Here is a 23,418-nt window from a genome sequence, read left to right on the forward strand (position 1 = left end):
ACAAAAATCAAAACCTTGAGATTTGCCGATGATATTGTTATTTTATCTGAGACTGCAGAAGATCTCGAGAAGTTGCTGAATGGTATGGATGAAGTCTTGGGTAAGGAGTACAAGATGAAAATAAATAAGTCCAAAAACAAAGGTAATGGAGTGCAGTCGAACGAAGGCAGGTGATGTAGGAAATATTAGATTAGGAAATGAAGTCTTAAAGGAAGTAGATGAATATTGTTACTTGGGTAGTAAAATAACTAACGATGACAGAAGTAAGGAGGACATAAAATGCAGACTAGCACAAGCAAGGAAGAGCTTTCTTAAGAAAAGAAATTTGCTCACTTCAAACATTGATATCGGAATTAGAAAGATGTTTTTGAAGACTTTCGTGTGGAGCGTGGCATTGTATGGAAGTGAAACATGGACGATAACTAGCTCAGAAAGAAAGAGAATAGAAGCTTTTGAAATGTGGTGTTACAGAAGAATGCTGAAGGTGAGATGGATAGATCGAATCACGAATGAAGAGATACTGAATCGAATTGGTGAGAGGAGATCGATTTGGCTAAATTTGACGAGAAGAAGAGATAGAATGATAGGACACATCTTAAGACACCCAGGACTTGTTCAGGTGGTTTTTGAAGGAAGTGTAGGTGGTAAGAACGGTAGGGGTAGACCAAGGTATGAATATGACAAGCAGATTAGAGCAGATGTAAGATGCAATAGTTACGTAGAAATGAAAAGGTTAGCACAGGATAGGGTGGCATGGAGGGCTGCATCAAACCAGTCTATGGACTGATGACTCAAACAACAAACACAACTGTTTGACCAATTAGGTAAGGATAGCATCGCACCTGCGCTCAACGCACTAGCTTCGCACTTGTTTCTAAAATCAAACATATCGGACACACATATTAACATCAATGCATCTTCTACTTCCAATATTCCACAACCACACGGCACATTCCCGCAAATTCACTTCACCAACTGTACAATAAACAATTTGTGTTTGAAATAAAGCTAGGTTATGGTAACCTTCTGTCAAAGCTTCGAAAACATATGACATTGTCAAGGTCTCTGATCTACTCATGGATAATCAAAAACCCAGCACATGCGCATTGTTCAGTAAACGCATCTGTCAAGCGACATCTCGACAGAAATTTATGAACATTTAAAAAATAGAGTTATAATATTATCGTCGAGCATAAAGAGTCGTATGCAACTCGCCTATAATGGAAATTAAGACACTCGCATGGAAAACTATAAAACTCGCTTCGCTCGTTTTATGAACATACTCGACTCTTAATTATTGCCATTCTAGGCTTGTACTATTATGGTTTTCTTTCCACGCAAAATTTTCTACGCTAAATTTATGACGTCAATACCATATAGACCCCCAGCCCAAAAACATATCCATGTTAAAATAAAAAATTCGCTGTAATATGTCATAATACAGTGTTTCTATTCCCGTTGGCAATTCATTGCCTGTTACCGGTATGCATCATGCTGTAGCTTCCTCCAAGTACTTCAAAAGACACACAATGATTATACATAATACCAAAGAAAGACTAGTTACTAAAACGCAAGCGAAGAAATCCCAACAATTCTAATCTATTATACATAACCTTTGTTCTTTTTAATATGTTTCTTTCCAGAGAATTGATATTTTTGCGGTGGTAAAAGATAAAATTACGTATGCAAGTTGTAAGGCGTGAACTTCCTGCACCAGGGTGCGAAAGCAGAAAGAAATGGTGGTGGGGAGAAGGAATACAGGGCTTAAATACAAGTGTATATTTCAAGCAGTATCCGGCGGGGTAGGGGGTATAAAATTCCCCTGTAAGTTAAATTACCCCCTCCTCCGGAAAATTGTAAATTTTAAATCTTTTTGTTTGAATTGTGTTGTTATAACAAGAATGATAAACATTAGAAAGTTATTCCAATCAGCTGAGATGTTATGAGAGACTGGCCCCTTTCTTAAGAAAGGCCAGACGAGGCGCGATTAGTCCTGGTTTATTGCTTTATAAGTGGAACCTTCCTCTATAAGGCTTATGTGCTGACTGAAAAAAATTGTCGGTCTGTACAATCCTTAAGTGAATATTGTCCTATTGATACCTATCGGAAACACACCCTCTCCAAGAAGTACAGGAGTGGTGTAAGCTCGAGCTACTTAACACCGATGACAAGGGAGGAGGGCTTCAAGTAAGTTACATTTTTGTCCGGGTTTCGGATGGAATTGCCAGGGTGAAACAAGAAAAATAGGCTGCAGATGTGGAGTTGCCACCACTATGTTGTTTTATTGCTCAAGGTCTAGAAGTTATTTGAATTATTGCTGATGTTTTTATGAAAATATGCACAGTAAAAATAATTAATTTCAGTAATATCTGTGTTCTAGATTTTGCTCATTACTTTATAATGAAAAAATCCCCCCCCCCGTGCAATTTTTGTGGGGGAACCTTTGACATAAAATCGTCGGTGGGGGGGGGGGAAATTTCTCCCTCCTCCCTCCCCCGTCCCCCGCAATTGCGCGCCCCGTCCTGCACTCGCGTAATGTAATCACTCGGCTATAGAATCCACTTTACGCAAGAGTTCATAAATAAATATTCATTTACATGAAAATTTTTCTATTGTTCGTTCAAGCACAAGTTCCCCAAAGGGGCCTCTCAAGTATACAGTACATTTCTCATGATCAGGTGTTCACCTTCGAAAACATGCTACGTCGTCCTTGGCATTGAAGCTTGTAGTCTAGTCGGAGGTAAGAATAGCTTAAGTAATCATGATTAATTCAGCAAGCGACCACAAAACGTAACTCAATAACTCAAAAGAGCACTGCTCGGTTATCTGCCAAGTGTATCGTTTATCGAGTAGAGATGCTGATGTTATAATACTGTTATCTGCTATGTTATCTGGAATATTTTAAGACGACCTGATTATAAGAAAGGCAAGAAATAATCCATTCGCACTTTCTACACGACTTCTTATCTTGATAAACATAAATTATTTACTATGTGTGTCATGCTATAACATAATAATTGCATCATATAAAATATCGATATGGATATTGGTTGAAGAGAAAGAAGACTCAAGAATGAGAGAAATGTGAGCCTATTTCTGGAATGAGTTTTAGTATGTTAGGCCACGGTCTGCATTGCAAATTATAGGCCGTTTTTTCTGCAAACTGCAGATTCCAACAAAGACGTCAGCAGAACTCTGACAGTGTCGCAGCACTGGCTATTCAGGCCTTGGTGTTGCCAAACCGTGCGTAGTGACAAACCATAGAGCTAGAGCACTTCAATCCTGGCTTAAAGGAAACGGCGGACGCAGAGTGGCCACGACTGGTCCGTGGTCCGACAGCTATGCACTCCGACCGGCTAACCGAACAGGTGGCTAGGGCTCTACCGTAGGCCTACTCTTATTCGGGAGACGGAGCGGGGGCTGGTCCCCACTGTCGGCTGACCTGAGAGTGGTTTTACGCGTTTTTCATTCTCCTGTACTAAGGCGAATGCCGGACAGTTCCTAGTATAGGCCACGGCCACCAACACTCTCACCTTCTCCGCACATCTACTTCTTTGATGCAGATCTCCTGGCCTGAGAGACGACGTCACCATCACCTCCCTTCAGGGGAGGAATGAAAACATTTAATATTAATAGTTCCGTGAGGGCTACACGAAAACTGACCTGCGGTCACTATTCGGCAACATTGGGCAATCTTCACTTCGATTGGCTCGTGACGTGACATTCCCCTGTACAGATTAGAAAGCTATTGGCCTTGCATGAGCAGGGTACAAGGGCAGGAGGGAGTTATTCGAAGTTCACATTTCTTGCGGGGTTTCACTTGGAGTTGCCGAGCTTCTAGCATCTGTTCTCGCGCAGTACATTCTATTTCGTCATCGTCTCCTCTTTTTATTCTTCCGCTTGCAGCGCTGACCCGTATTATTTTGTTACACACTGACGAAAAGTTGAATTAGAGATACAATAGCTGCCCTTTTGGGAAAATGGAGCTCTGGTCGGCCCGGCGAATGCAATACTTCGGCGTGGTACCTGACTGCGAAGTCGTCAGATCTTGTACTGGCCGTGAGAGTATACTTGTAATTTACTCGTTAACGACCAGTATGCTTTTGAAGCCTAGCTGACCGGCTGTGTTTGCATTCCTCGTCCACGGAGTGCTAGGATTTTCCCAGCTTGAGACACAGCGTTGTCAACTTTCCGTTTCAACTACTTAACCTCTGAGAGCTAACAGCGAGACTGGACAGAACTGTGTGTAGTTGTGCAACACTGGATACCTGAGAAGAGAGCCGGCTTCAGGACAGGCACGCTTTTGAAGTACTGCACGTGGAGTGTCATTGACAAAGCAAGCAAACTATTGGTCAAGTGCCATCTGCTATTGGTCACAACAGAGCCGAGTGTGGACAGCCATAAATCTGGTTACTCTTAGGGGTGGTACGGCTTAACGTTTGAGTCTCCGGTCGTTAACGAGGATATTGAAAGAACCATAACAGGTGAGCAGAGGGTTAGGTTAAGACACGAGACCTCGGCGTGTTTGATCGCGACCAGATTGTCGGTCCCATATGTGTGGGGAAAATAGCAAAATGACAATACAACTCAACATCAATTCAACTTTGAGATGAACATTTACTTCCCCTACATTCAGCATGGTTTACAAAAATTAATCTCCGACATTAAATAAAGTATTGCAGATTTATAATATGAACATTTCTACTATTTTTGTTCGGATCTCCAGTCCACAGACAGGTTCGATGCAGTTCTCCATGCCACTCTATCCTGTGTTAACTTTTTTAATGACTACGTACCTACTATATCCTACAATTAATATGCTCCTATTCTCCTTTCTATATTAGTGCTTGTTTCAAGTTTGCTTATTGTTTAAAGGTGCCTAAAATCTGGGTCATCCGCCCTTCTACATGAGTTGCCCATGTTTCACTTTCATACATTGTCACACGCCACACAAAAGTCTTTAAAAATATTGGAAATCAATTTAATATGCGAATAATCTCATTATAAATTACAAAAAGTAGCTTTTTAAAATGCCTAGGAAGTGATATTTCGATATTCAAGACTGAAAGAAAGAAAGAAAAAAGCTAAAATTGTTGTATTCCAACGCATTCAGGAAAATGTAATAAGCTTAATATTTACGTTCCACTAACTGCTTTCACAGTCTGCTGAGACGCCTAGGTGCCGGAATTTTACACCTCATGTGCTGTTTTCATGCCGGTAAATCTATTTACAAAAGGCTGGCGTACTGAACCGAGGTCGAATCCACCAACTTGAGTTGCTCAGCCTTGCTGGGAGAAACGACAAGGAAAGATTTAACATTATAGTTTCAGAATAATATACCAAGATCAATTCTATAAAATGACCCTGAACTTGAGATTTTTTAAGAAAGGTTTTTAATACAATTTGCTTTACATCACACCGACACAGAGAGGTCTTATGGTGAAAATCGGATAGAAAGGACCAGGAGTGGGAAGGACGCAGCCGTTTCCTTGATTAAGGTACAGTCCCAACATTTGCCTGATGTGAAAATGGGAAACCACGGAAAACCATCTTCAGAGCTGTCGACAGTGTATCTCCCGGATGCAAGCTCACAGTTGCGCGCCCCTAACCGCACGGCCAACTCACCCGGTTTTTAAGAAAGTTGATATAAGAATAGAAGCAGAAATTATGCTTTGGAGAGACATCTTAACGAGCCATTGCTAAAGAATAAAACAAATAAGAACTGAAAACAACTATTTTTGAAGATAGTAGAGCCTACCAGAGGGATTACTTTAAACATGTCCAGAGGATTGCCTTTCATGCCATTACACTCCGACTGGAGATAGGTATACGATTATCAGGGAAATGACAGGTAAAACAATTTCAGAACAATAGTTTTAGGACGGTATATAGCCAAATTTGGAATAGGATGAGAAAGGAGAAATATATTAGGTGGCACTTCTTCGACATCACAAGAACAAGAGAAGCCTCAAAACATCTAGACTAGGAATTCGATCTTCAAATAACTTCCTTAAGCTTCTAGAATAGCTAGAGCCACCTAAGGTTTATTTTGGTTTCGGCTGGATGCCCTTTTTGAGATGAAAATCTCAATCCAGGATCGACCGAGATTCCAACCTCAGCCTTCCGGGCAGAATGCCAGCAGTTATACCACTGAGCTAATCACTCCCCTACCTCCCAGAATATGATTTTCCATTGACTGATAATAATATTGAAAATCTTTGAAGACAGACCTTCAGATGGTGCCGTTTCATACCCTTTATAAAGCTGTCGTCGTCCAGCTCATGGCCTACGGATAACGCGGTTGCCGTCCAGCTCATGGCCTACGGATAAGGAGGCTGCCGTCCAGTCATGGCCTACGGATAAGACGGCTACAGTCCAGCTCATGGCCTGCGGATTAGGGCGATTACTACACCTCTAATAACAATAATAGATATTTACCTAAGCTTAAAGTCTATTAGTGTTACTTTTCATTTGAAATTGCTTCTTTACTATCTTCATGATGATTCTACATTCTACTCTACCTACAATCGAGACAGTTACCGACAGTCTCTATACTAAACACCCTTTCCTTACAAGTTAATTAACGTGGAAAATTAGACGTAAATACTGCAGGAGAAAATATTTTTTTAAACACCGTACTATGAAAGATGATGTTGCCTAAAATATTTCAGTGTGAAAGTAAATAAAAAAAGAAAGCATATAATGTACAGGGACCAATATTTCACATGAAGTATCAAAGGCGTATGATTGGGCCCGCCTACAGGAAACAAAATTGAGCCCCCTGAAAGAAATTGTATGAATTTAACTACAGCAGGTGCAAACCTAACACCGAGCTCGATACCTGCAGTTGCTTAAGTGCGGCCAGTATCCAGTAATCGGGAGATAGTGGGTTCGAGCCCCACTGTCTGCAGCCCTGAAGATGGTTTTCCGTGGTTTACCATTTTCACACCAGGCAAATGCCGGGGCTGTACCTTAATTAAGGCCACGGCCGCTTCCTTCCATTTCCTAGGCCTTTCCTATCCCGTCGTCGCCGTAAGACATATCTGTGTCGGTGCGACGTAAAGCAAATAGCAAAAAAATACAAACCTAACATTAATGCATTCTATATCCATTTAATATATATTATACAAAGGGCTTATTCTAAGATTACAAAACCAATTAATTTATGAATGCATTTTATTTTGAAAATTATGCAATTTGTACGGATTGAGATACAAAATAAATGAATACATGTTTCTATCGTTTATTTTTACATTTTTTAAACTTTATTGTACCGACGTTAGAGTCTACAGAAAATGGTGCACGCAGCGTGCTCTCTAGGATGCAAAGGTATTGACGATTTCACTGACATCAGTCGATGTCACATTGGATACTGAGGAGGCTGAGTTCACTGAGTCGGTCTTAGGTAATAACCGATTCGGAGGTAGTGTTTGTAAAGTTTCAGTTTTAAAAATGATCGCAGCGAGCGAGTTGGTCTTGCGGTTAGGGGCCTGCAGCTGTGAGCTTGCAGTCGGGAGATAGTGGGTTCGAAACCCACTGTCGCCAACCCTGAAGATGGTTTTCCGTGGTTTTGCATTTCCACACGAGGAAAATGCTGGGGCTGTATCTTAATTAAGGCCACGGACGCTTCCTTCCCACTCCTAGCCGGTTCCCATCCCATCGTCGCCATAAGACCCATCTGTGTCGGTGCGATGTAAAGCAACTTGTAATTGAAAAATGATTGTTTTGCGCAGGAAACAGTAACACTAATAATTCGGCACTAATTTTCATTGATTTTTCTTATAATAACTAGGCGTAGCTCTTTTTGCGAGAGGATGCCGCTCTTTTCTACGAGAGACGGCTGTTCTAGACTCAGTACAACAACTGCAGCAAGATACAACTACCTGACAATTAGGTCTACTCTACTTACGAATTGTAGTTTTTTTTTTTTTTTGCACATTCCACAATAACATCATGATGTCACCTTCCCCACAGAGACTGGCATTCGACTAAAATTATTTTTCTTTTTTTCTGGGGAAGTCTACGGGCCTCTTTAGCCCCAAGCCCACCTGCATTGCAGTTGTAGGCCCTAGCAGTTAGTGATGGGATAATCGAATTATTTTGATAAAAGAATAACCTCCATCCGATTTTCTTTTTTTGTAAGTTGCTTTACGTCGCACCGACACAGATAGGTCTTGTGGCGACGACGGGACAGGAAAGGGCTGGAAGTGGGAAGGAAGCAGCCGTGGCCTTATTTAAGGTACAGCCCCAGCATTTGCCTGGTGTGAAAATGGGAAACCACAGAAAACCATCCTCAGGGCTGCCGACAGTGGGGCTCGAACCCATTATCTTCCGAATACTGGAATCTGACCACACTTAAGCGACTGCAGCTACCGAGCTCGGTCATCCGATTATTTAGATAGTCGAATAAGTACTGGAATAAAATAATCGAGTGAGTTTCAAATATCATTCAGTCGTATCGCATAGAATATTCGAATGCGTCATGAATCAGTTTTTCTATTTGAGTGTGTCGGATGGATAATCCATTGAAATAAGCGAATAGATGAACGCTTATGAAAAACAGATATATGCCTTTTTTCCAAACGTATCCCCAAATGTTGAAACTAAATAATAATAATAATAATAATAATAATAATAATAATAATAATAATAATAATAATAATAATAATAATAATAATATCACTTTTCATTCTATTATTTCGAAAGCATTCAATATTCAATTGCCTCATTCATTGGAATGCAGCTCCGAGTGAATAATCGAAAAATGATCCAATAGAATGAAATAATGGAATAAGCGATTATTTTATATTCGATTATCCCATCACTACTGTGATGCATACAATGAGACCAAATAGCCCTGTTCTCGTACAGAAACCAGAAACAACCGCTGGGCATTTTAAGACTGTCATGTTCGGAGGAATCTTAGCAATATCTTCGTGAAACGTCAAGTTTTCCCTCCTGTTAGTTTCTTTCACGTGGCATGAATCCAAAGGACTGCCATATTTAACATTGTCAATTTCAACAGCCAAACCAAACATGTAACGGATCACTTCAAGGATCAGATGCAAGCTCATATTTGTATGCGGTTCTCATCTCTGTATTACAAGGATAGCAGCTTCTAAGGAAACACTTTCACCTCAAGAACTTAGACATACTGGCAGCTGACTCCACTGTGTACATGCAATCCGATGTCCATGAAAATCCACTCCCAATTTTCCCTCTACAGACCTTGTATGTAACCTAAATACCTTTCTTCCGCATCCTACGACTGTAATTTTGTTCAAACTAGAAAGGGAAAGAAACTTATCACTGCAAATGTCATCAATAGGATCATGTATAATAATAATAATAATAATAATAATAATAATAATAATAATAATAATAATAATAATAAACATTTCGAAAGAGAACACATAAAAGGTCAGCTCATGCAACTCAATACAAAAAATAACTGGATTTTTTTCTGCGCAGAGTAAATTATGACAGTTTAAGGGGTTTCGTCGTCCGACCCCGCGATGTAGGAGGCAACGCATCCGCCTGTCACCCGGCGACCCCGGGCTCGATTCCCGGCCGGGTCAGGGGTTTTCATTTGTAAATAATTAATATCCCTGGCCTGGGGGCTGGGTGTTTGTGTCGTTCTTACCGTTCCTTTCCTCACATTCAACTCTCTCCACTTCCGCAATTCCAATTACACGCAGGTTCATATCACATGGTTCAAGTAGGGGCAAAAGATCTCTATAGGTCGACGCCCCGAACAAATAGCATTTTTATTAAGAAAAGGAAAACGAAAAACGAAAGGGGCTTCGTCAGTTTTTTACGTAACATAATGTTAATAAAAATTAATTTATGGAATTAGGTACTTCGTGTAAGGAAAAAAATGTGCAATAGTATTTTTAAATAGTGGAACTATGAAATGGTTTTTCCTAATATTCATCGGTCTTCCTCACAAAGCAAATTAAAACTTGTCTTAACATGACATATTAGTCGGTTCGCATTCATTACCCTAAAGCAAAAATTAATTAGTATCTTTTTCTTTAACGATATAGCCGGGCTGAGTGGCTCAGACGGTTGAGGCGCTGGCCTTCTGACCCCACCTTGACAGGTTCGATCCTGGCTCAGTCCAGTGGTAGCCTATTTGAAGTTGCTCAAATACGTCAGTCTCGTGTCGGCTATTGGCACGTAAAAGAACACCTGCGCGACAAAATTTCTGCACCTCGGCGTCTCCGAAAACCGTTATTATTATTATTATTATTATTATTATTATTATTAAAGATATTTCAGGTTTCATCAAATCATATGCGTTTCAAAAAGCGTTCAGAGGCATGGATCTTATAATTTCTTCGAAAAGTGCTTCGTTTGCAACACCAAAAAATTATGCCTTAAGTTTTGCTATTTTATAGAATATTTACCGTGAGTGATTAATACATTTAGATTTTTACAATTAAAATTTAAAAAATAATATATAACTAACAGATTTTTATATATAGTCCTATGTTATGTTCCACGATAGATCACACAAAACAATGATGGGCAGGATTTGTTATTTTAAAAAAAGAATAAATAGGAAACGTTAAATAAAAAATGAATGAACGATGAACTCACCTTTCTCTGAATGTACGGCATGACACAATTCTTCCTTCACTTGTCCTATGGTAAGTTTATAAACACACTCCCTCTACCAGCTGGAACTGCAGTAACTTCACACGCTTGTGAGTAGACCAAAGCCCTGTATGGTAGCGCCCGCCAAATGCGGGTCTTTATAACGCGCCGCGTGGCTGCCTGCGTCACGAGCTCTCATTGGCTGGATAAGGCGGGTGTGTCGGTGACGTAGCACTCCACTCCCTCTTCTCCAGGATTGTACAAAACGTTGCTAAGGTCGTGAAGTATTGTGTCTGTTTTCGTTAAAAACTCACGTGACGGTCTTAATTCAAGTCTCGTAAAATACAAGTTCACCGCAGCTGAAAAGAACACGTAGTTATGTTAACTAAAATTGTCTCAGAAAAATAAGACAAGTTCTGGAAAATATATTTACTTGTATCGGTTTCAGATTTTTTTTTGGTTGTTTTTTTTCGGCAGACATGAGACTAGTAGTCACGTGAGTTAAACAGAGTTCTATAACCTCATCCTAATTGACCCCAATTTCATTGTTATTGAATTGTTTGCATGGGATGTGGTGCTCTGCCAGTGCGTTTTACACACACTGATTTCATCAGCTGGGTTGTGCCCGCGACGCTACGTCGTAAAATTGTCTACGTCATATCGGCCGTATCTATTGTAATGCACGAGGAGAACTGGGAAAATTACAGACAGGAGGTACGATAACAATTGTCTGCATTCCGGACATAGTCACTGACCGGCTTTTCCTGATTATCAGTAAATATTATGCCATTCTATAACTTGGATAGAAACATTTAATAGACAGTACAGGTAATCGGTTGATAACACGACATTTGCAAGACAATAATAATAATAATAATAATAATAATAATAATAATAATAATGTCCGCCTCAGCGGTGTAGTAGTTAGTGTAATGGGCTGCCAACCCTGCAGGCCCGGGTACGATTCCCGGCTCTGGCACGAAATTTGAAACGCAGTACGAGGACTGGAAGTGGGTCCACTTAGCCTCGGGAGGTCAACTGAGTAGAGAAGGTTCGATTTTCACCTTAGGCATCCTCGAAGTTGTTTTTCCCATTTCCTACGGACAAATGCCGGGATGGTACCTAACTTAGGGCCATGGCCATTTCCTTCCCTCTTTCCTGCCTATCCATTCCAATCTTCTCACCCCCCGCCCCGCAAGACCCCTGTTCAGCATAGCAAGTGAGGCCACCTGGGCAAGGTACTGGTTCTTCTACGCTGTTACATCCTCGACCCAGGGTCAGACTCTCCAGGACACTGCCCTTGAAGGGGTAGAGATGGGATCCCTCGCTCAGTCCGAGGGAAAAACCAACCCTGGAGGGTAAACGGTTTAAATAAATAAATAAATAAATAAATAAATAAATAAATAAATAAATAAATAAATAAATACGGCCCCGTGGTGTTGGAGTAGCGTGTCTACCTCTTACCTGGAGGCCCAAAGGTCGATTCCCGGCCAGATCGGGGATTTTTACCTGGATCAGAGGGCTGATTCGAGGTCCACGTGATTACAGATGAAAACCTATCTGACGACGAGATAGTGACCCCGGTCTACAAAACAAAGAATACCGGCCGAACAAGCAAAAATATCCAGTCCCCGAGCCAGAAGATATAATAATAATAATAATAATAATAATAATAATAATAATAATAATAATAATAATAATAATAATAATAATAATAATAATAATGTTATTTGTTTTACGTCCCACTAACTTCTTTTACGGTTTTCGGAGACGCCGAGGTGCCGGAATTTTGTCCCACAGGAGTTCTTTTACGTGCCAGTAAATCTACCGACACGAGGCTCACGTATTTGAGCACGTTCAAATACCACGGGACTGAGTCAGGATCGAACCTGCCAAGTTGGGGTCAGAAGGCCAGCGCCTCAACCGTCTAAGCCACTCAGCCCGGCCCAGAAGGTTTAACCAGAAAGATTATATCATCCGACCCGGTCGGGAATCGAACTCGGGACCCTCTGAACCGAAGGTCTCAACGCTGACCATTCAGTGGAGGAGTCGGACAACTGTCTAATATATATATATAGCATTGATGTAGTACCTGAACATGTTGGCATTACATGTTCAGAAATACAGAAAAAATACTGTTTGTTATAATTTGTTTTTAGAACCTGATTTTGTCATTGGACTCTTCCTAAGAAAAAAAAAACCTGAGTGCGCTCCTGTAATTATTCAACAATAAAAGTGCGCTTTGTCTCTTCTGATCGTGCTGAGTAGCTGAGATGGTTTGAGCCCAAGTTGGCGGGGTGGATCCTGTCTCAGTCCGGTGGTATTTAAAGGCGGTCAGATACGTCTGGCCTCGTATAATTAGGTTTACCAGCACATAAAAGAACTCATGTGGATCAAAGTTCCGGCACTTCAGCGTTTCCCAAAACCGCGAAAGTAGTTAGTGGGGCGTAAATTTATTATTATTATTATTATTATTATTATTATTATTATTATTATTATTATTATTATTATTATTACTACTATTATTATTATTATTATTATTATGCTAGTGGTTTAACGTCGCACTAACACATCGAGGTATTCGACGTCGCAAGGATGATAAAGGGCTAGGATTCTGAATGTAGCGGCCGCGGCCTTATTTAAGGTACAGCCCCAGCATTCGCTTGGCGTGAAAATGGGAACCCATTGGAAAACCATCTTCAGAAAGCTCACAGCTATTATTACTATTATTATTATTATTATTATTATTATTATTATTATTATTATTATTATTATTATTAAAAATCATAACATTTACAATCGACAATCGAGGTGATATGGTCCATTGTTTTTCTGTTTATTTATCCAGACCATAGCTGACTCTGTGTTGAAAAATTCATTGGTGATTGTTAGAGACCATTTGTACTTTCTGATCTAAAACACCATGTCTTGGTTTTTCATTTCATAATAAAATCCGAAAGAGAAAATCCGCCTGATAGTTGACAATTTTAATCCTTTGTTTTGACTCACTCCCCGCTTACATCCAAACCTGTGATAAAAGACATTATTGTGCATAAGAACTGATTAGGAGGCCGATCCTTCGATTCCCTAATAAGGACGGCTATCAGCTGAATTATCTCTCTACTTATTTAATCTATAACAGGGGCGTACCCTATCGAGCGAGATATTAATTCCGATATCATACTTAAGGATATTGAGAGTTTATACGATGGCAGCCCACTCTCGGCCAGAACCACGGGAACATGCATTCACAGGTCTATTACAGCTAAACTCAGGTTATTTACTTATTTTTCAGCAGCGTAAGCAAAGTTTACCAAGGATACCGCAAGGTACGCGTTAGGTGAAGATTCCGATTGCATCAGCTGGACTGGACTGTGGACTACGTCACAGTTCAGGCGAGCCTCCAAGCATAGCAGCAGAGGTTATTATAACTTACACCCTACCTTCTATTCCTTTATAGCATATTTCATCGTAATTAGTCATGCACACCAAATAAACGCACGGGTAGTCTGCACCCGAGATGTGTTCGTCTTTGTTTTTGTGATTCTCTAGAAGACAGTGGCATACAAATTATCTCCTCGATGAAGACACCCAGGTCTTCGAGAATGATGGAATTGGATAGGAAAGAGAGGAAGTCGTTATGGGCTGCAGTTGACAGCTATCTTTCTAAACAATAAGATAGATTGCTAAATGTGTCTTGGGCCGATGACCTTCGATGTTAGGCCCCTTAAAACAACAAGCAAGCTAAATGTGTCCGATATAAATAAAAAGAGCCATAATATATACCTACATCGTACATACATACATACATACATACATACATACATATTCATCATTCTCCATGGTAACATATCACTTTTATAATAGTATTGATAATATTGCCCGCCTCTGTAGCGCAACGGTTAGTGTTATTAGCTGCCGTCCTCGGGGGCCCGGGTTCGATTCCCGGTACTGCCAGATATTTAAAAAATGGCGGAGGGCTGGTATGTGGTTGAAATGGTACATGCAGCTCACCTCCACTGAGAGTGTGCTGAACTACCTCGGTGAGGGGACACGAGTTTGTCCGACTCGTTGGCCTTCGGTTCAGAGGGTCCCGGGTTCGATTCCCGGCCGTGTCGGGAATTTTAATCTTCATTGGTTAATTCCAATGGCCCGGGGTCTGGGTGTTTGTGCTGTCCCCACCATCCCTGCAACTCACACACCACACATAACACTACCCTCCACCACAATAACACGCAGTTACCTACACATGGCAGATGCCGCTCACCTTCATCGGAGGGCCTGCCTTACAAGGGCTGCACTCGCGGCTAGAAACAGCCACACGAAATTATTATTATTATTATTGATAATATTATAAAAATGTAGGTCTCTCTCCTCTATCCGCCGAAGTCAGTTTATTCACGCAGGTTCATGCCGGAATTGTCCGGCTCCATGGCGTGCTGGCCTTTGGTCACAGGGGTCCCGCGTTCGATTCCCGGCAGGGTCGGAAATTTTAACCATCATTGGTTAATTTCCCTGGGTGTATGTGTTGTCTCCACCATTTCATCCTCATCACGACGCGCAGGTCGCCTAGGGGAGTCAAATCAAAAGACCTGCAGCTGGCGAGCCGAACCCGTCCTGGGATCTCCCGGCACTAAAAGCCATACGCTATTTCATTTAATGCCGGAATTTACAATCATTCCAAAATGTCCTGCATTTTAAGAAATTAAGTTCAATTTCCATCATTTTGTAACAGCATCTGTCGCATTTACTTCAGATATTCTTTAATCTTGCTTTACCGGGCAAGTTGGCCGTGCGTGTAGAGGCGCGCGGCTGTGAGCTTGCATCCGGGAGATAGTAGGTTCGAATCCCACTATCGGCAGCCCTGAAGATGGTTTTCCGTGGTTTCCCATTTTCACACCAGGCAAATGCTGGGGCTGTACCTTAATTAAGGCCACGGCCGCTTCCTTCCAACTCCTAGGCCTCTCCTATCCCATCGTCGCCATAAGACCTATCTGTGTCGGTGCGACGTAAAGCCCGCAGAAAAAAAAATCTTGCTTTTACAAATTCGGCCGTAAGATGGCATAACATTCATATTTCTGTCGAAAAACTCGGAGTTAACTACAAGGATTTTGGAAAATAACTCACATCGAGGTATCCAAACCAAAGCAAACCCCATGGCGCAACAGCCCCGAAGGCCCTTTGCCTGCCAAGCGGCCGCTGCTCAGCCCGAACACCTGCAGATTACGAGGTGTCGCGTGGTCAGCACGATGATTCCTCTCCTCCGTTAGACCGCGGCCGCCATCTTACAGTCAGATAGCTCCTCAATTGTAATCACGTAGGCTGCGTCGATCTCGAACCAGCCCTCAGATCCAAGTAAAGATCCCTGACCTGGTCGGGAATCGAACCCAGGGCCTCCGGGTAAAAGGCAGGCACACTACCCCTACACCACCGAGGCGTTCGCCTCGAGGTATTACGTGATAATATTAATCATTCCTATTGGCTGCATATTTGAATTGTATTCTTACATTTTTTAAACATCTTTTCTTGGGATGCGAGCAGGCGTGTTTGTGTGGTGGTCTGATTCATGTTCTTCTGTGAGTCTGGAATTTTTAAGATTACCGAAACGTGCATGTCAACTCGGCGAAATTTTGGCTAATAAATGCGATACTGTAATTCATTCAAATGTGGAAGAAATTCCTGTGTAGTGTTTGTGTGCTCCTTTCATCCAGCGGGGACATACGTTTGTGCAGCTAACAAAGTTAATGAAAGAGGTGTTTGTTTTTACGAACACGAGGCCCCGATTAGGAAAATAAGTCGACGGGTATTGTATTTAACGTTGAGTAACATTCTGTAAGTAGTCTGTGCTCGGGGGGTTTGAGAACTGGCACCACACGTACGAGAATATGAGAGAAATTCTGATTAAATGAGCAATACGGCCATATTCAGGACTTCCATCCAGTTGCCTGTCAGGAATAATGATGGGAGGACGAATTACCGTCATTCTCATCCATGGCAAACTGTCCGGCCCTCGGTACGTTAAACAGATTCTAGTAACATAACTGGTTTTACGCCACATTGACAACTTTTACGGTTTACAGAGACGCCGAGGTACTGGAATTTTGTCCCGTAGGAGTAAATCTATCGACACGAGGCTGATGTATTTTGGGCATTTTCAAACACCACCGGACTGGTGCGGAATTGAACCGGGAAACTTGAACTCAGAAGGCCAGCCCTCTACCGTCTGAGCTACCAAGCCCGGCAAAAAAGAGATTGTACAAGCCTGTGTTAGGTCCTACATACTCAGGGACGAGTGCCACTTCTAGAAGATGACAGAGAATGACCTCATCGTTTTGTGGTGGTACGTTAGTATCCTTAAGGACAAAGCAGTGGAATGGACTGGCCTGCACAGTTCACAGGTATGAATGCAATTGATCTTACATAGGCCTATGCTGAAAATGGTAATTTCACGACCACAATTATTGCCCTCTGATTTCCCATGCTGTCATTCAGGAGAGGGGCCGTTCACCGCATGAACTACCCGAAGAGCTCATATTGAACAGGCCTCATTCGTGCACGAAATGGACATACACATTGCTAATAATATCCGGCTCCATGGCTAAATGGTTAGCGTGCTGGCCTTTGGTCACAGGGGTCCCGGTTCCGATTCCCGGCAGGTTCGGGAATTTTAACCATCATTGGTTAATTTCTCTGGCACGGGGGCTGGGTGTATGTGTCGCCTTCATCATCACTTCATCCTCATCATGACGCGCAGGTCGCCTAAGGGAGTCAATTAGAAAGACCTGCACCTGGCGAGCCGAACATGTCCTCGGACACTCCCGGCACTAAAAGCCATATGCCATTTCATTTCATTGCTAATAATAACAATAATCGTATGGCCTCAGCTACCGTGTGCAGACATTTCAATTTGATGCCATCTGGCTGTCTGCCCATCAATTTCGACGTTCCGTTTTACTCTAGGCCCACCAGATGGCAGACCGAGTAAACCGAAAATCTCTTGGGCGTCTATGGCTGAGATTGAATGAATGTTATCGGGTAAACACCAAATGTGTCACCAGAGATCTTTTACATGCCGACATCGTACGACATGGAGTGTCGAATGGACTCTTTTCCGCCCTTCAAAAATCCGGCTACCTCTGCCGGGTTTGAACCCGCTATCTTGGGATACGGAGGCCGACACTCTAGCACAGATCCACGGAGGCAGCTATACCCCGTGCTAATGAATGGTAATCACTAGACCTCGGATTTTAAGCGAAAACCTATTTTGTTCCTACAGAGATAACTTAAAATGAAGTTGTATTTACACGTTCCGTGTACCGTATTTATAAGGTCCGCCTCTGTGGTGTAGTGGTTAGTGTGATTAACTGCCACCCCCGGAGGTCCGGGTTCGATTCCCGGCTCTGCCACGACATTTGAAAAGTGGTACAAGGGCTGGAACGGGGTCCATTCAGCCTCGGGAGGTCAACTGAGTAGAGGTGGGTTCGATTCCCACCTCAGCCATATTGGAAGTGCTTTTCCATGGTTTCCCATTTCTCCTCCAGGCAAATGCCGGGATGGTATCTAACTTAAGGCCACGGCCGCTTCCTTCCCCAACCTCCTGTTCAGCATAGCAGGCGAGGCCGCCTGGGCGAGGTACTGGTCAGTACTCCCCAGTTGTATCCCCGACCCAGAGTCTGAAGCTCCAGGACACTGCCCTTGAGGCGGTAGAGGTGGGATCCCTCGCTGAGTCTGAGGGAAAACCGACCCTGGAGGGTAAACAGATAAAGAAGAAGAACAAGAAGAATGAACTGTGGTCCTATAGCTATTTGAATGATATCTTTGTAGCTTTTCCTCTAGACTGAATAATATTAGCACTTTGGTTTGATCTGATAAATGTGTAATGCAGACTGAATGTTGCTACAGGATAAATGTGCTATCTGAACAAACTTATCTTCATGAAAAAAACCAATGGCTCATATACAGTAGATATGTGGATGCAATTATATTCAGTTCACTGGGAATATGTTTCTGAAGATAAGGACATGTTGATCTGGGTAAAAGTCAGAAAGCTTGTTTACCAAAGTAGAGAACGAGAAAACGAAGAAATATCTTATATGTGTTACCTTAGGAGATAACCGGAGTTAGGAAGTGAAATGAAATGAAAATTCACAGCCTGTTTCCAGTCATTCGACCAGATCAGGAACGGAATGAATGAAGCCCCATCTAGTGGCGAGGATAGAAATTGTGCTGGGTGCCGAAGCATATCGCACTCCTCGGGAGCAATGATTAATGACTAACAGATGAAATGATATTGGGGAGTGTTGCTGGAATGAAGTATGACAGGAAAACCGTAGTACCCGGAGAAAAACCTGTCCAGCCTCCCCTATGTCCAGCACAAATCTGAATGGAATGACCGGGATTTGAACCACGGAACCCAGTGGTAAGAGGCCGGCGCGCTGCCGCTGGAGCCACGGAGGCTAGTTAGGAAGTAATTGAGTAAAATTAATCGAATAAGTTGTAACGATTACATTCTTAGTAATTTTACTTGTAATCCTTACTTGTTCTTTCTTTCTTAATCTGTTACCCTCGGACTCAGCGAGTGATCCCATCTGTACCGCCTCAAGGGCAGTGTCCTGGAGCGTGAGACTTCGGGTCGGAGGATAAAGCTGAGTAGGAGGACCAGTACCTCGTCTAAGCGGCCTCACCTGCTATGCTGAACAGGGGCCTTGTGGGGGAGGGGGGGATGGGAAGATTGAAAAAGATAGGCAAGGAAGAGGGAAGGAATCGGCCGTGGCCTTCAGTTAGGTACCATCCCGGCATTTGCCTGGAAGAGAAGTGGGAAACCTCTTCCAGGATGGTTGTGCTGGGAATCAAACCTACCTCTACTCGGTTGACCTCCCAAGGCTGAGCCGTTCCAGCCCTCGTACCACTTTTCAATTTTCATGGCAGAGCCGGAAATCGAACCCGGGTCTCCGGCGGTGGCAGCTGATCACACTAACCACTACACCACAGAGGGGGATTATCGTTACTTTTTACAAAAAGTAATTTTTACTTGTAATCTACTTCCTGAAATGAAATTGTTCGTTCGTAATCTGTTTACCCTCCAGGGTCGGTTTTTCCCTCGGACTCAGCGAGGGATCCCACTTCTACCGCCTCAAGGACAATGTCCTGGAGATTCAGACTTTGGGTCAGGGATACAACTGGGGAGAATGACCAGTACCTCACCCAGGCGGCCTCGCCTGCTATGCTAAACAGGGGCCTTGTGGAGGGATGGGAATATTGGATGGGACAGACAAGGAAGAGGGAAGGAAGCGGCCGTGGCCTTAAGTTAGGTACCATTCCGCCATTTGCCTGGAGGAGAAGTGGGAAACCACGGAAAGCCACTTCCAGGATGGCTGAGGTGGGAATCGAACCCACCTCTACTCAGTTGACTTCCCGAGGCTGAGTGGACTCCTTTTCAGCCCTCGTACCACTTTTCAAATTTTGTGGCAGAGCCGGGAATCGAACCCGGACCTCCGGGTGTGGCAGCTAATCACACTAACCACTACACCACAGAGGCGGACGGAATAAAATTTTAATTGTTACAATCTACAGTAGTAACGTATATACCTACACCGCTCGGAAGGAGAAACGAGGAAAAGTAAATGAAGATGAAGATACTTGTTTTCAGTTCAGCAGAAGCAGTAGCTTCACCATTTTTGGATGAGGTACTGTCTTATCTCTGCAGTATTTCCAAGGACACTGTACTTATTAAAAAAAAAAATGAAAATCCTCAGCCTTTTTCCAGTCAGCTACCATCTAGCGGCGAGGCTAGGAATTGTGCCGGGTGCCGAAACCTATCGCACTCCTCTGGGACAATGATTAATGACTGACAGATGAAATAAGGCATCTTCACACCGTTGTTAAACCAGAGTACCTGTATGTAGTGGACGCAATGGACATGATTTGAAAAGGTAGACAAGAATATATCTGGAAGAGAGAAAGAAAGCCGCGTATGTGGTATAGTGGTTAGTGTGATTAGCTATCACCCCCAGAAGCCCGTGTTCGATTCCCGGCTCTGCCACGAAATTTGAAAAGTGGTACGGGGGCTGGAACGTGGGCCACCCAGCCTCAGGAGGTCAACTGAGTAGAGGGGGTTTCGATTCCCTCCTCAACATCCTTGAAGTGGTTTTCCGTGGTTTCCCACTTCTCGTCCAGGCAAATGCCGGGATGGTACCTAACTTAAGGCCACGGCCGTTTCCTTCCCTCTTCCTTGTCTATCCCTTCCTGTCTTCCCATCCCTCCACAAGGCCCCTGTTTAGCATAGCAGGCGAGGCCGCCTGGGCGACGTACTGGTCATCCTCCCTTGAGGCGGTAAAGGTGGGATCCCTCCCTAAACAGAAAAGAAGAAGAAGAAAAATGCTAAGAAAAATTCTGGCTCCAAATGTAAAAAATGGGGAGAGGAGACTCAAATCTAACAAAGATTTGTAACAAAGAGCTGAAGAAATGTTTGAACTGATGAGAAAGAGAAGGTTACACTTCTATGGACACTTGTTGTCCGGACTCGCGCTGTAGGCGGCAACGCGTTCGCCTGTCACCCGGCGGCCCCGGGTTCGATTCCCGGCCGGTTCAGGGGTTTTTGATTGTAAACGATTAATATCTCTGGCCTGGGGACTGGGTGTTTGTGTTGTCCTTAACGTTCCTTTCCTCACATTGAAGACTCTACCCTTCCGCAATTCCAATTCCATATCATATGGTGTAAGTAGCGGCAAAATATCTCTATAGGTCGACGCCCCGAACGAATAACATTGTATAAAAAATAAAAAATGGACACTTATTGAGGATGGGCAATAACTGACTAACGAAGAGAATCTTTGAATTCTTCAGAAAGAGGAAGACAGCAGAAACGGTTTCGAGAAATGAGGTTGGACTTGACGAAGATTAGGGTTCCAGAAGACTGAGGAAACGCTAGTGCGGAAAGGGAGGTCCTATACAGAAGAGAAGAAGAAGGAATTTGGAGAAAGGATGAAAAGATACTGGCAGAGTGTGAAGGCAGAGAAGGCTAAAAATACTGCAAAGATTGTCAAACATGATTCATAGACGGCCGAAACGAAAATTAAAATAACAATAATAATATGATCAATAATAATAATAATAATAATAATAATAATAATAATAATAATAATAATCAAACAGGTAAATAGTTTTGCTAGCGGTCTTCGGTGGTAGGAAAGAGTTAGGTCTTCAACGGTAGTGGTTGTGATCTTAATTAAAGTACAACCCCAGCATTTGGAGAAACCACTGAAAATATATCCCAAATACAAGCGTACAGCGATACGATCACTACCACGTAGCCACTCATTAAATAAATAATCGTATTTTTTTGGCTGAGTGGTCCGAGTACTAGGCTTCGGTTCAGAAGGTCCCGGGTTTGATTCATGGCTGAGATGGGGATTTTAACCTACATTGATTAATTTCTCTGGCTCCGGGAATAGATGGTGCCATCTTCAACATTAAAATTAATTATATCGGCAGGCCCCCACAGACGTGCAGGTCGCCTGTAGGCGTCAGTTCTAAAGACCTACACCAGGCCTCTCCGGAGGCCATGCGACATTAGTATCTACATATCAGCCACCACATAAACACATCATCTGCACAGGGCTGGCACCAGGAAGGGCATCCTATCGTAATGCACGACCAACTCCATATCAAGTCCTGACCATAATAAATTGGGAAAAGGCCATAAAGAAGAATTTATTATTATTATTATTATTATTATTATTATTATTATTATTATTATTATTATTAGCTTTGTTCGTAGTACAATCAGAAACTGTTGCCAACTATCAGACGCATGCGCACATTCAAATCGATCATCAGAGTTGCCGACTACTAATGTGTTGTTCGTACGAGGTTTTCAAACTGTTGGAAACCATCAGCAAACCGTTGGAATAGTTTCTGATCCTGGACGAAAACTCAAGTCAGCGAGTCAGAATGTGCGCGCGCATACCCACTACCATCTGTGTTAGTTTCATAACTGATCTGTGAATTACTTCACGGCCGTGATTAGTTGCTGAAGTAAGTAAAATGTACCAAATATTAAAATATAACCTTACTTCTGTATTTATGCCTAAATATATATATATATTTCAGACTTTCAATTTTCAATTTTTAAACTTGAAGTCACGAATAAAATCCTAATTAATTTCTGAAGCTCACAGAGTACAAAACAAGTTGGTTCAAAACAGCTGACGTCTCCAACCTACTTGTTGTCTCACATATTGAAGACACGAAGTAAACAAGGCCTGACTAATTTTGACATCCCTGTTGCAGAGGATTTGGAGGCTTGCCCGCCAGATACTGCAGAGACATCAACAGGATACAGGGATCTCAGGCATGGTCCGTTATGTTCCGTCACAAAGTTAAATGAGATGATGCCTCTCCTATCAACTGTTACGACATATTGGCAATATTTCATAATCATTTCTATACTTGTTTCTACCCGCCGCTTCATTTGGTCCGCTCATGTATTATACATGAAAAAAATGTACTGGATAGGGTACAAACATGATAGGCTATATGACGTGTGGAGAATGCGTAGGCAGATTTGTTGCAGACGATGTAAGAATCACATTAAATGGCAGGCAATATAACGGCCAATACACTGTGCTAGTGGCTAGTGCATTGCACTGTTATGGGGAAGAAACATTTTTTTTCTCACAATTTGCTTTACGTCGCACCGACAACCATTTCTAGGACTGCCGACAGTGAGGTTCAAACCCACTGTCTTCCGGAAGCAAGCTCAAAGCTGCGCGCCCCTAACCGCACGGCCATCTCACCCGGTAACGAGTAATGAAAGAG

At 42.5% G+C, this 23,418-nt stretch overlaps 1 protein-coding gene across 2 annotated transcripts in view; it reads right to left on the bottom strand.

The window, feature by feature from the left end:
* LOC136876471 (solute carrier family 2, facilitated glucose transporter member 1) overlaps nt 1–23,418 on the bottom strand; it is a 447,688-nt gene that overhangs the window by 50,073 nt on the left and 374,197 nt on the right. The window contains exon 1 of one of the 2 annotated variants that reach the window (XM_068228448.1): nt 10,603–10,744. The exons of the other annotated variant lie outside the window; for it this stretch is intronic. Coding sequence (XP_068084549.1) covers nt 10,603–10,623 — 21 coding nt within the window. The 5' untranslated portion in view covers nt 10,624–10,744. Of the gene's footprint in view, nt 1–10,602; nt 10,745–23,418 lie in introns of those variants that run through there. 2 annotated transcript variants of the gene reach the window in all.

This window comes from Anabrus simplex, chromosome 6, assembly GCF_040414725.1.
Source record: "Anabrus simplex isolate iqAnaSimp1 chromosome 6, ASM4041472v1, whole genome shotgun sequence".
Lineage (NCBI taxonomy): Eukaryota > Metazoa > Arthropoda > Insecta > Orthoptera > Tettigoniidae > Anabrus > Anabrus simplex.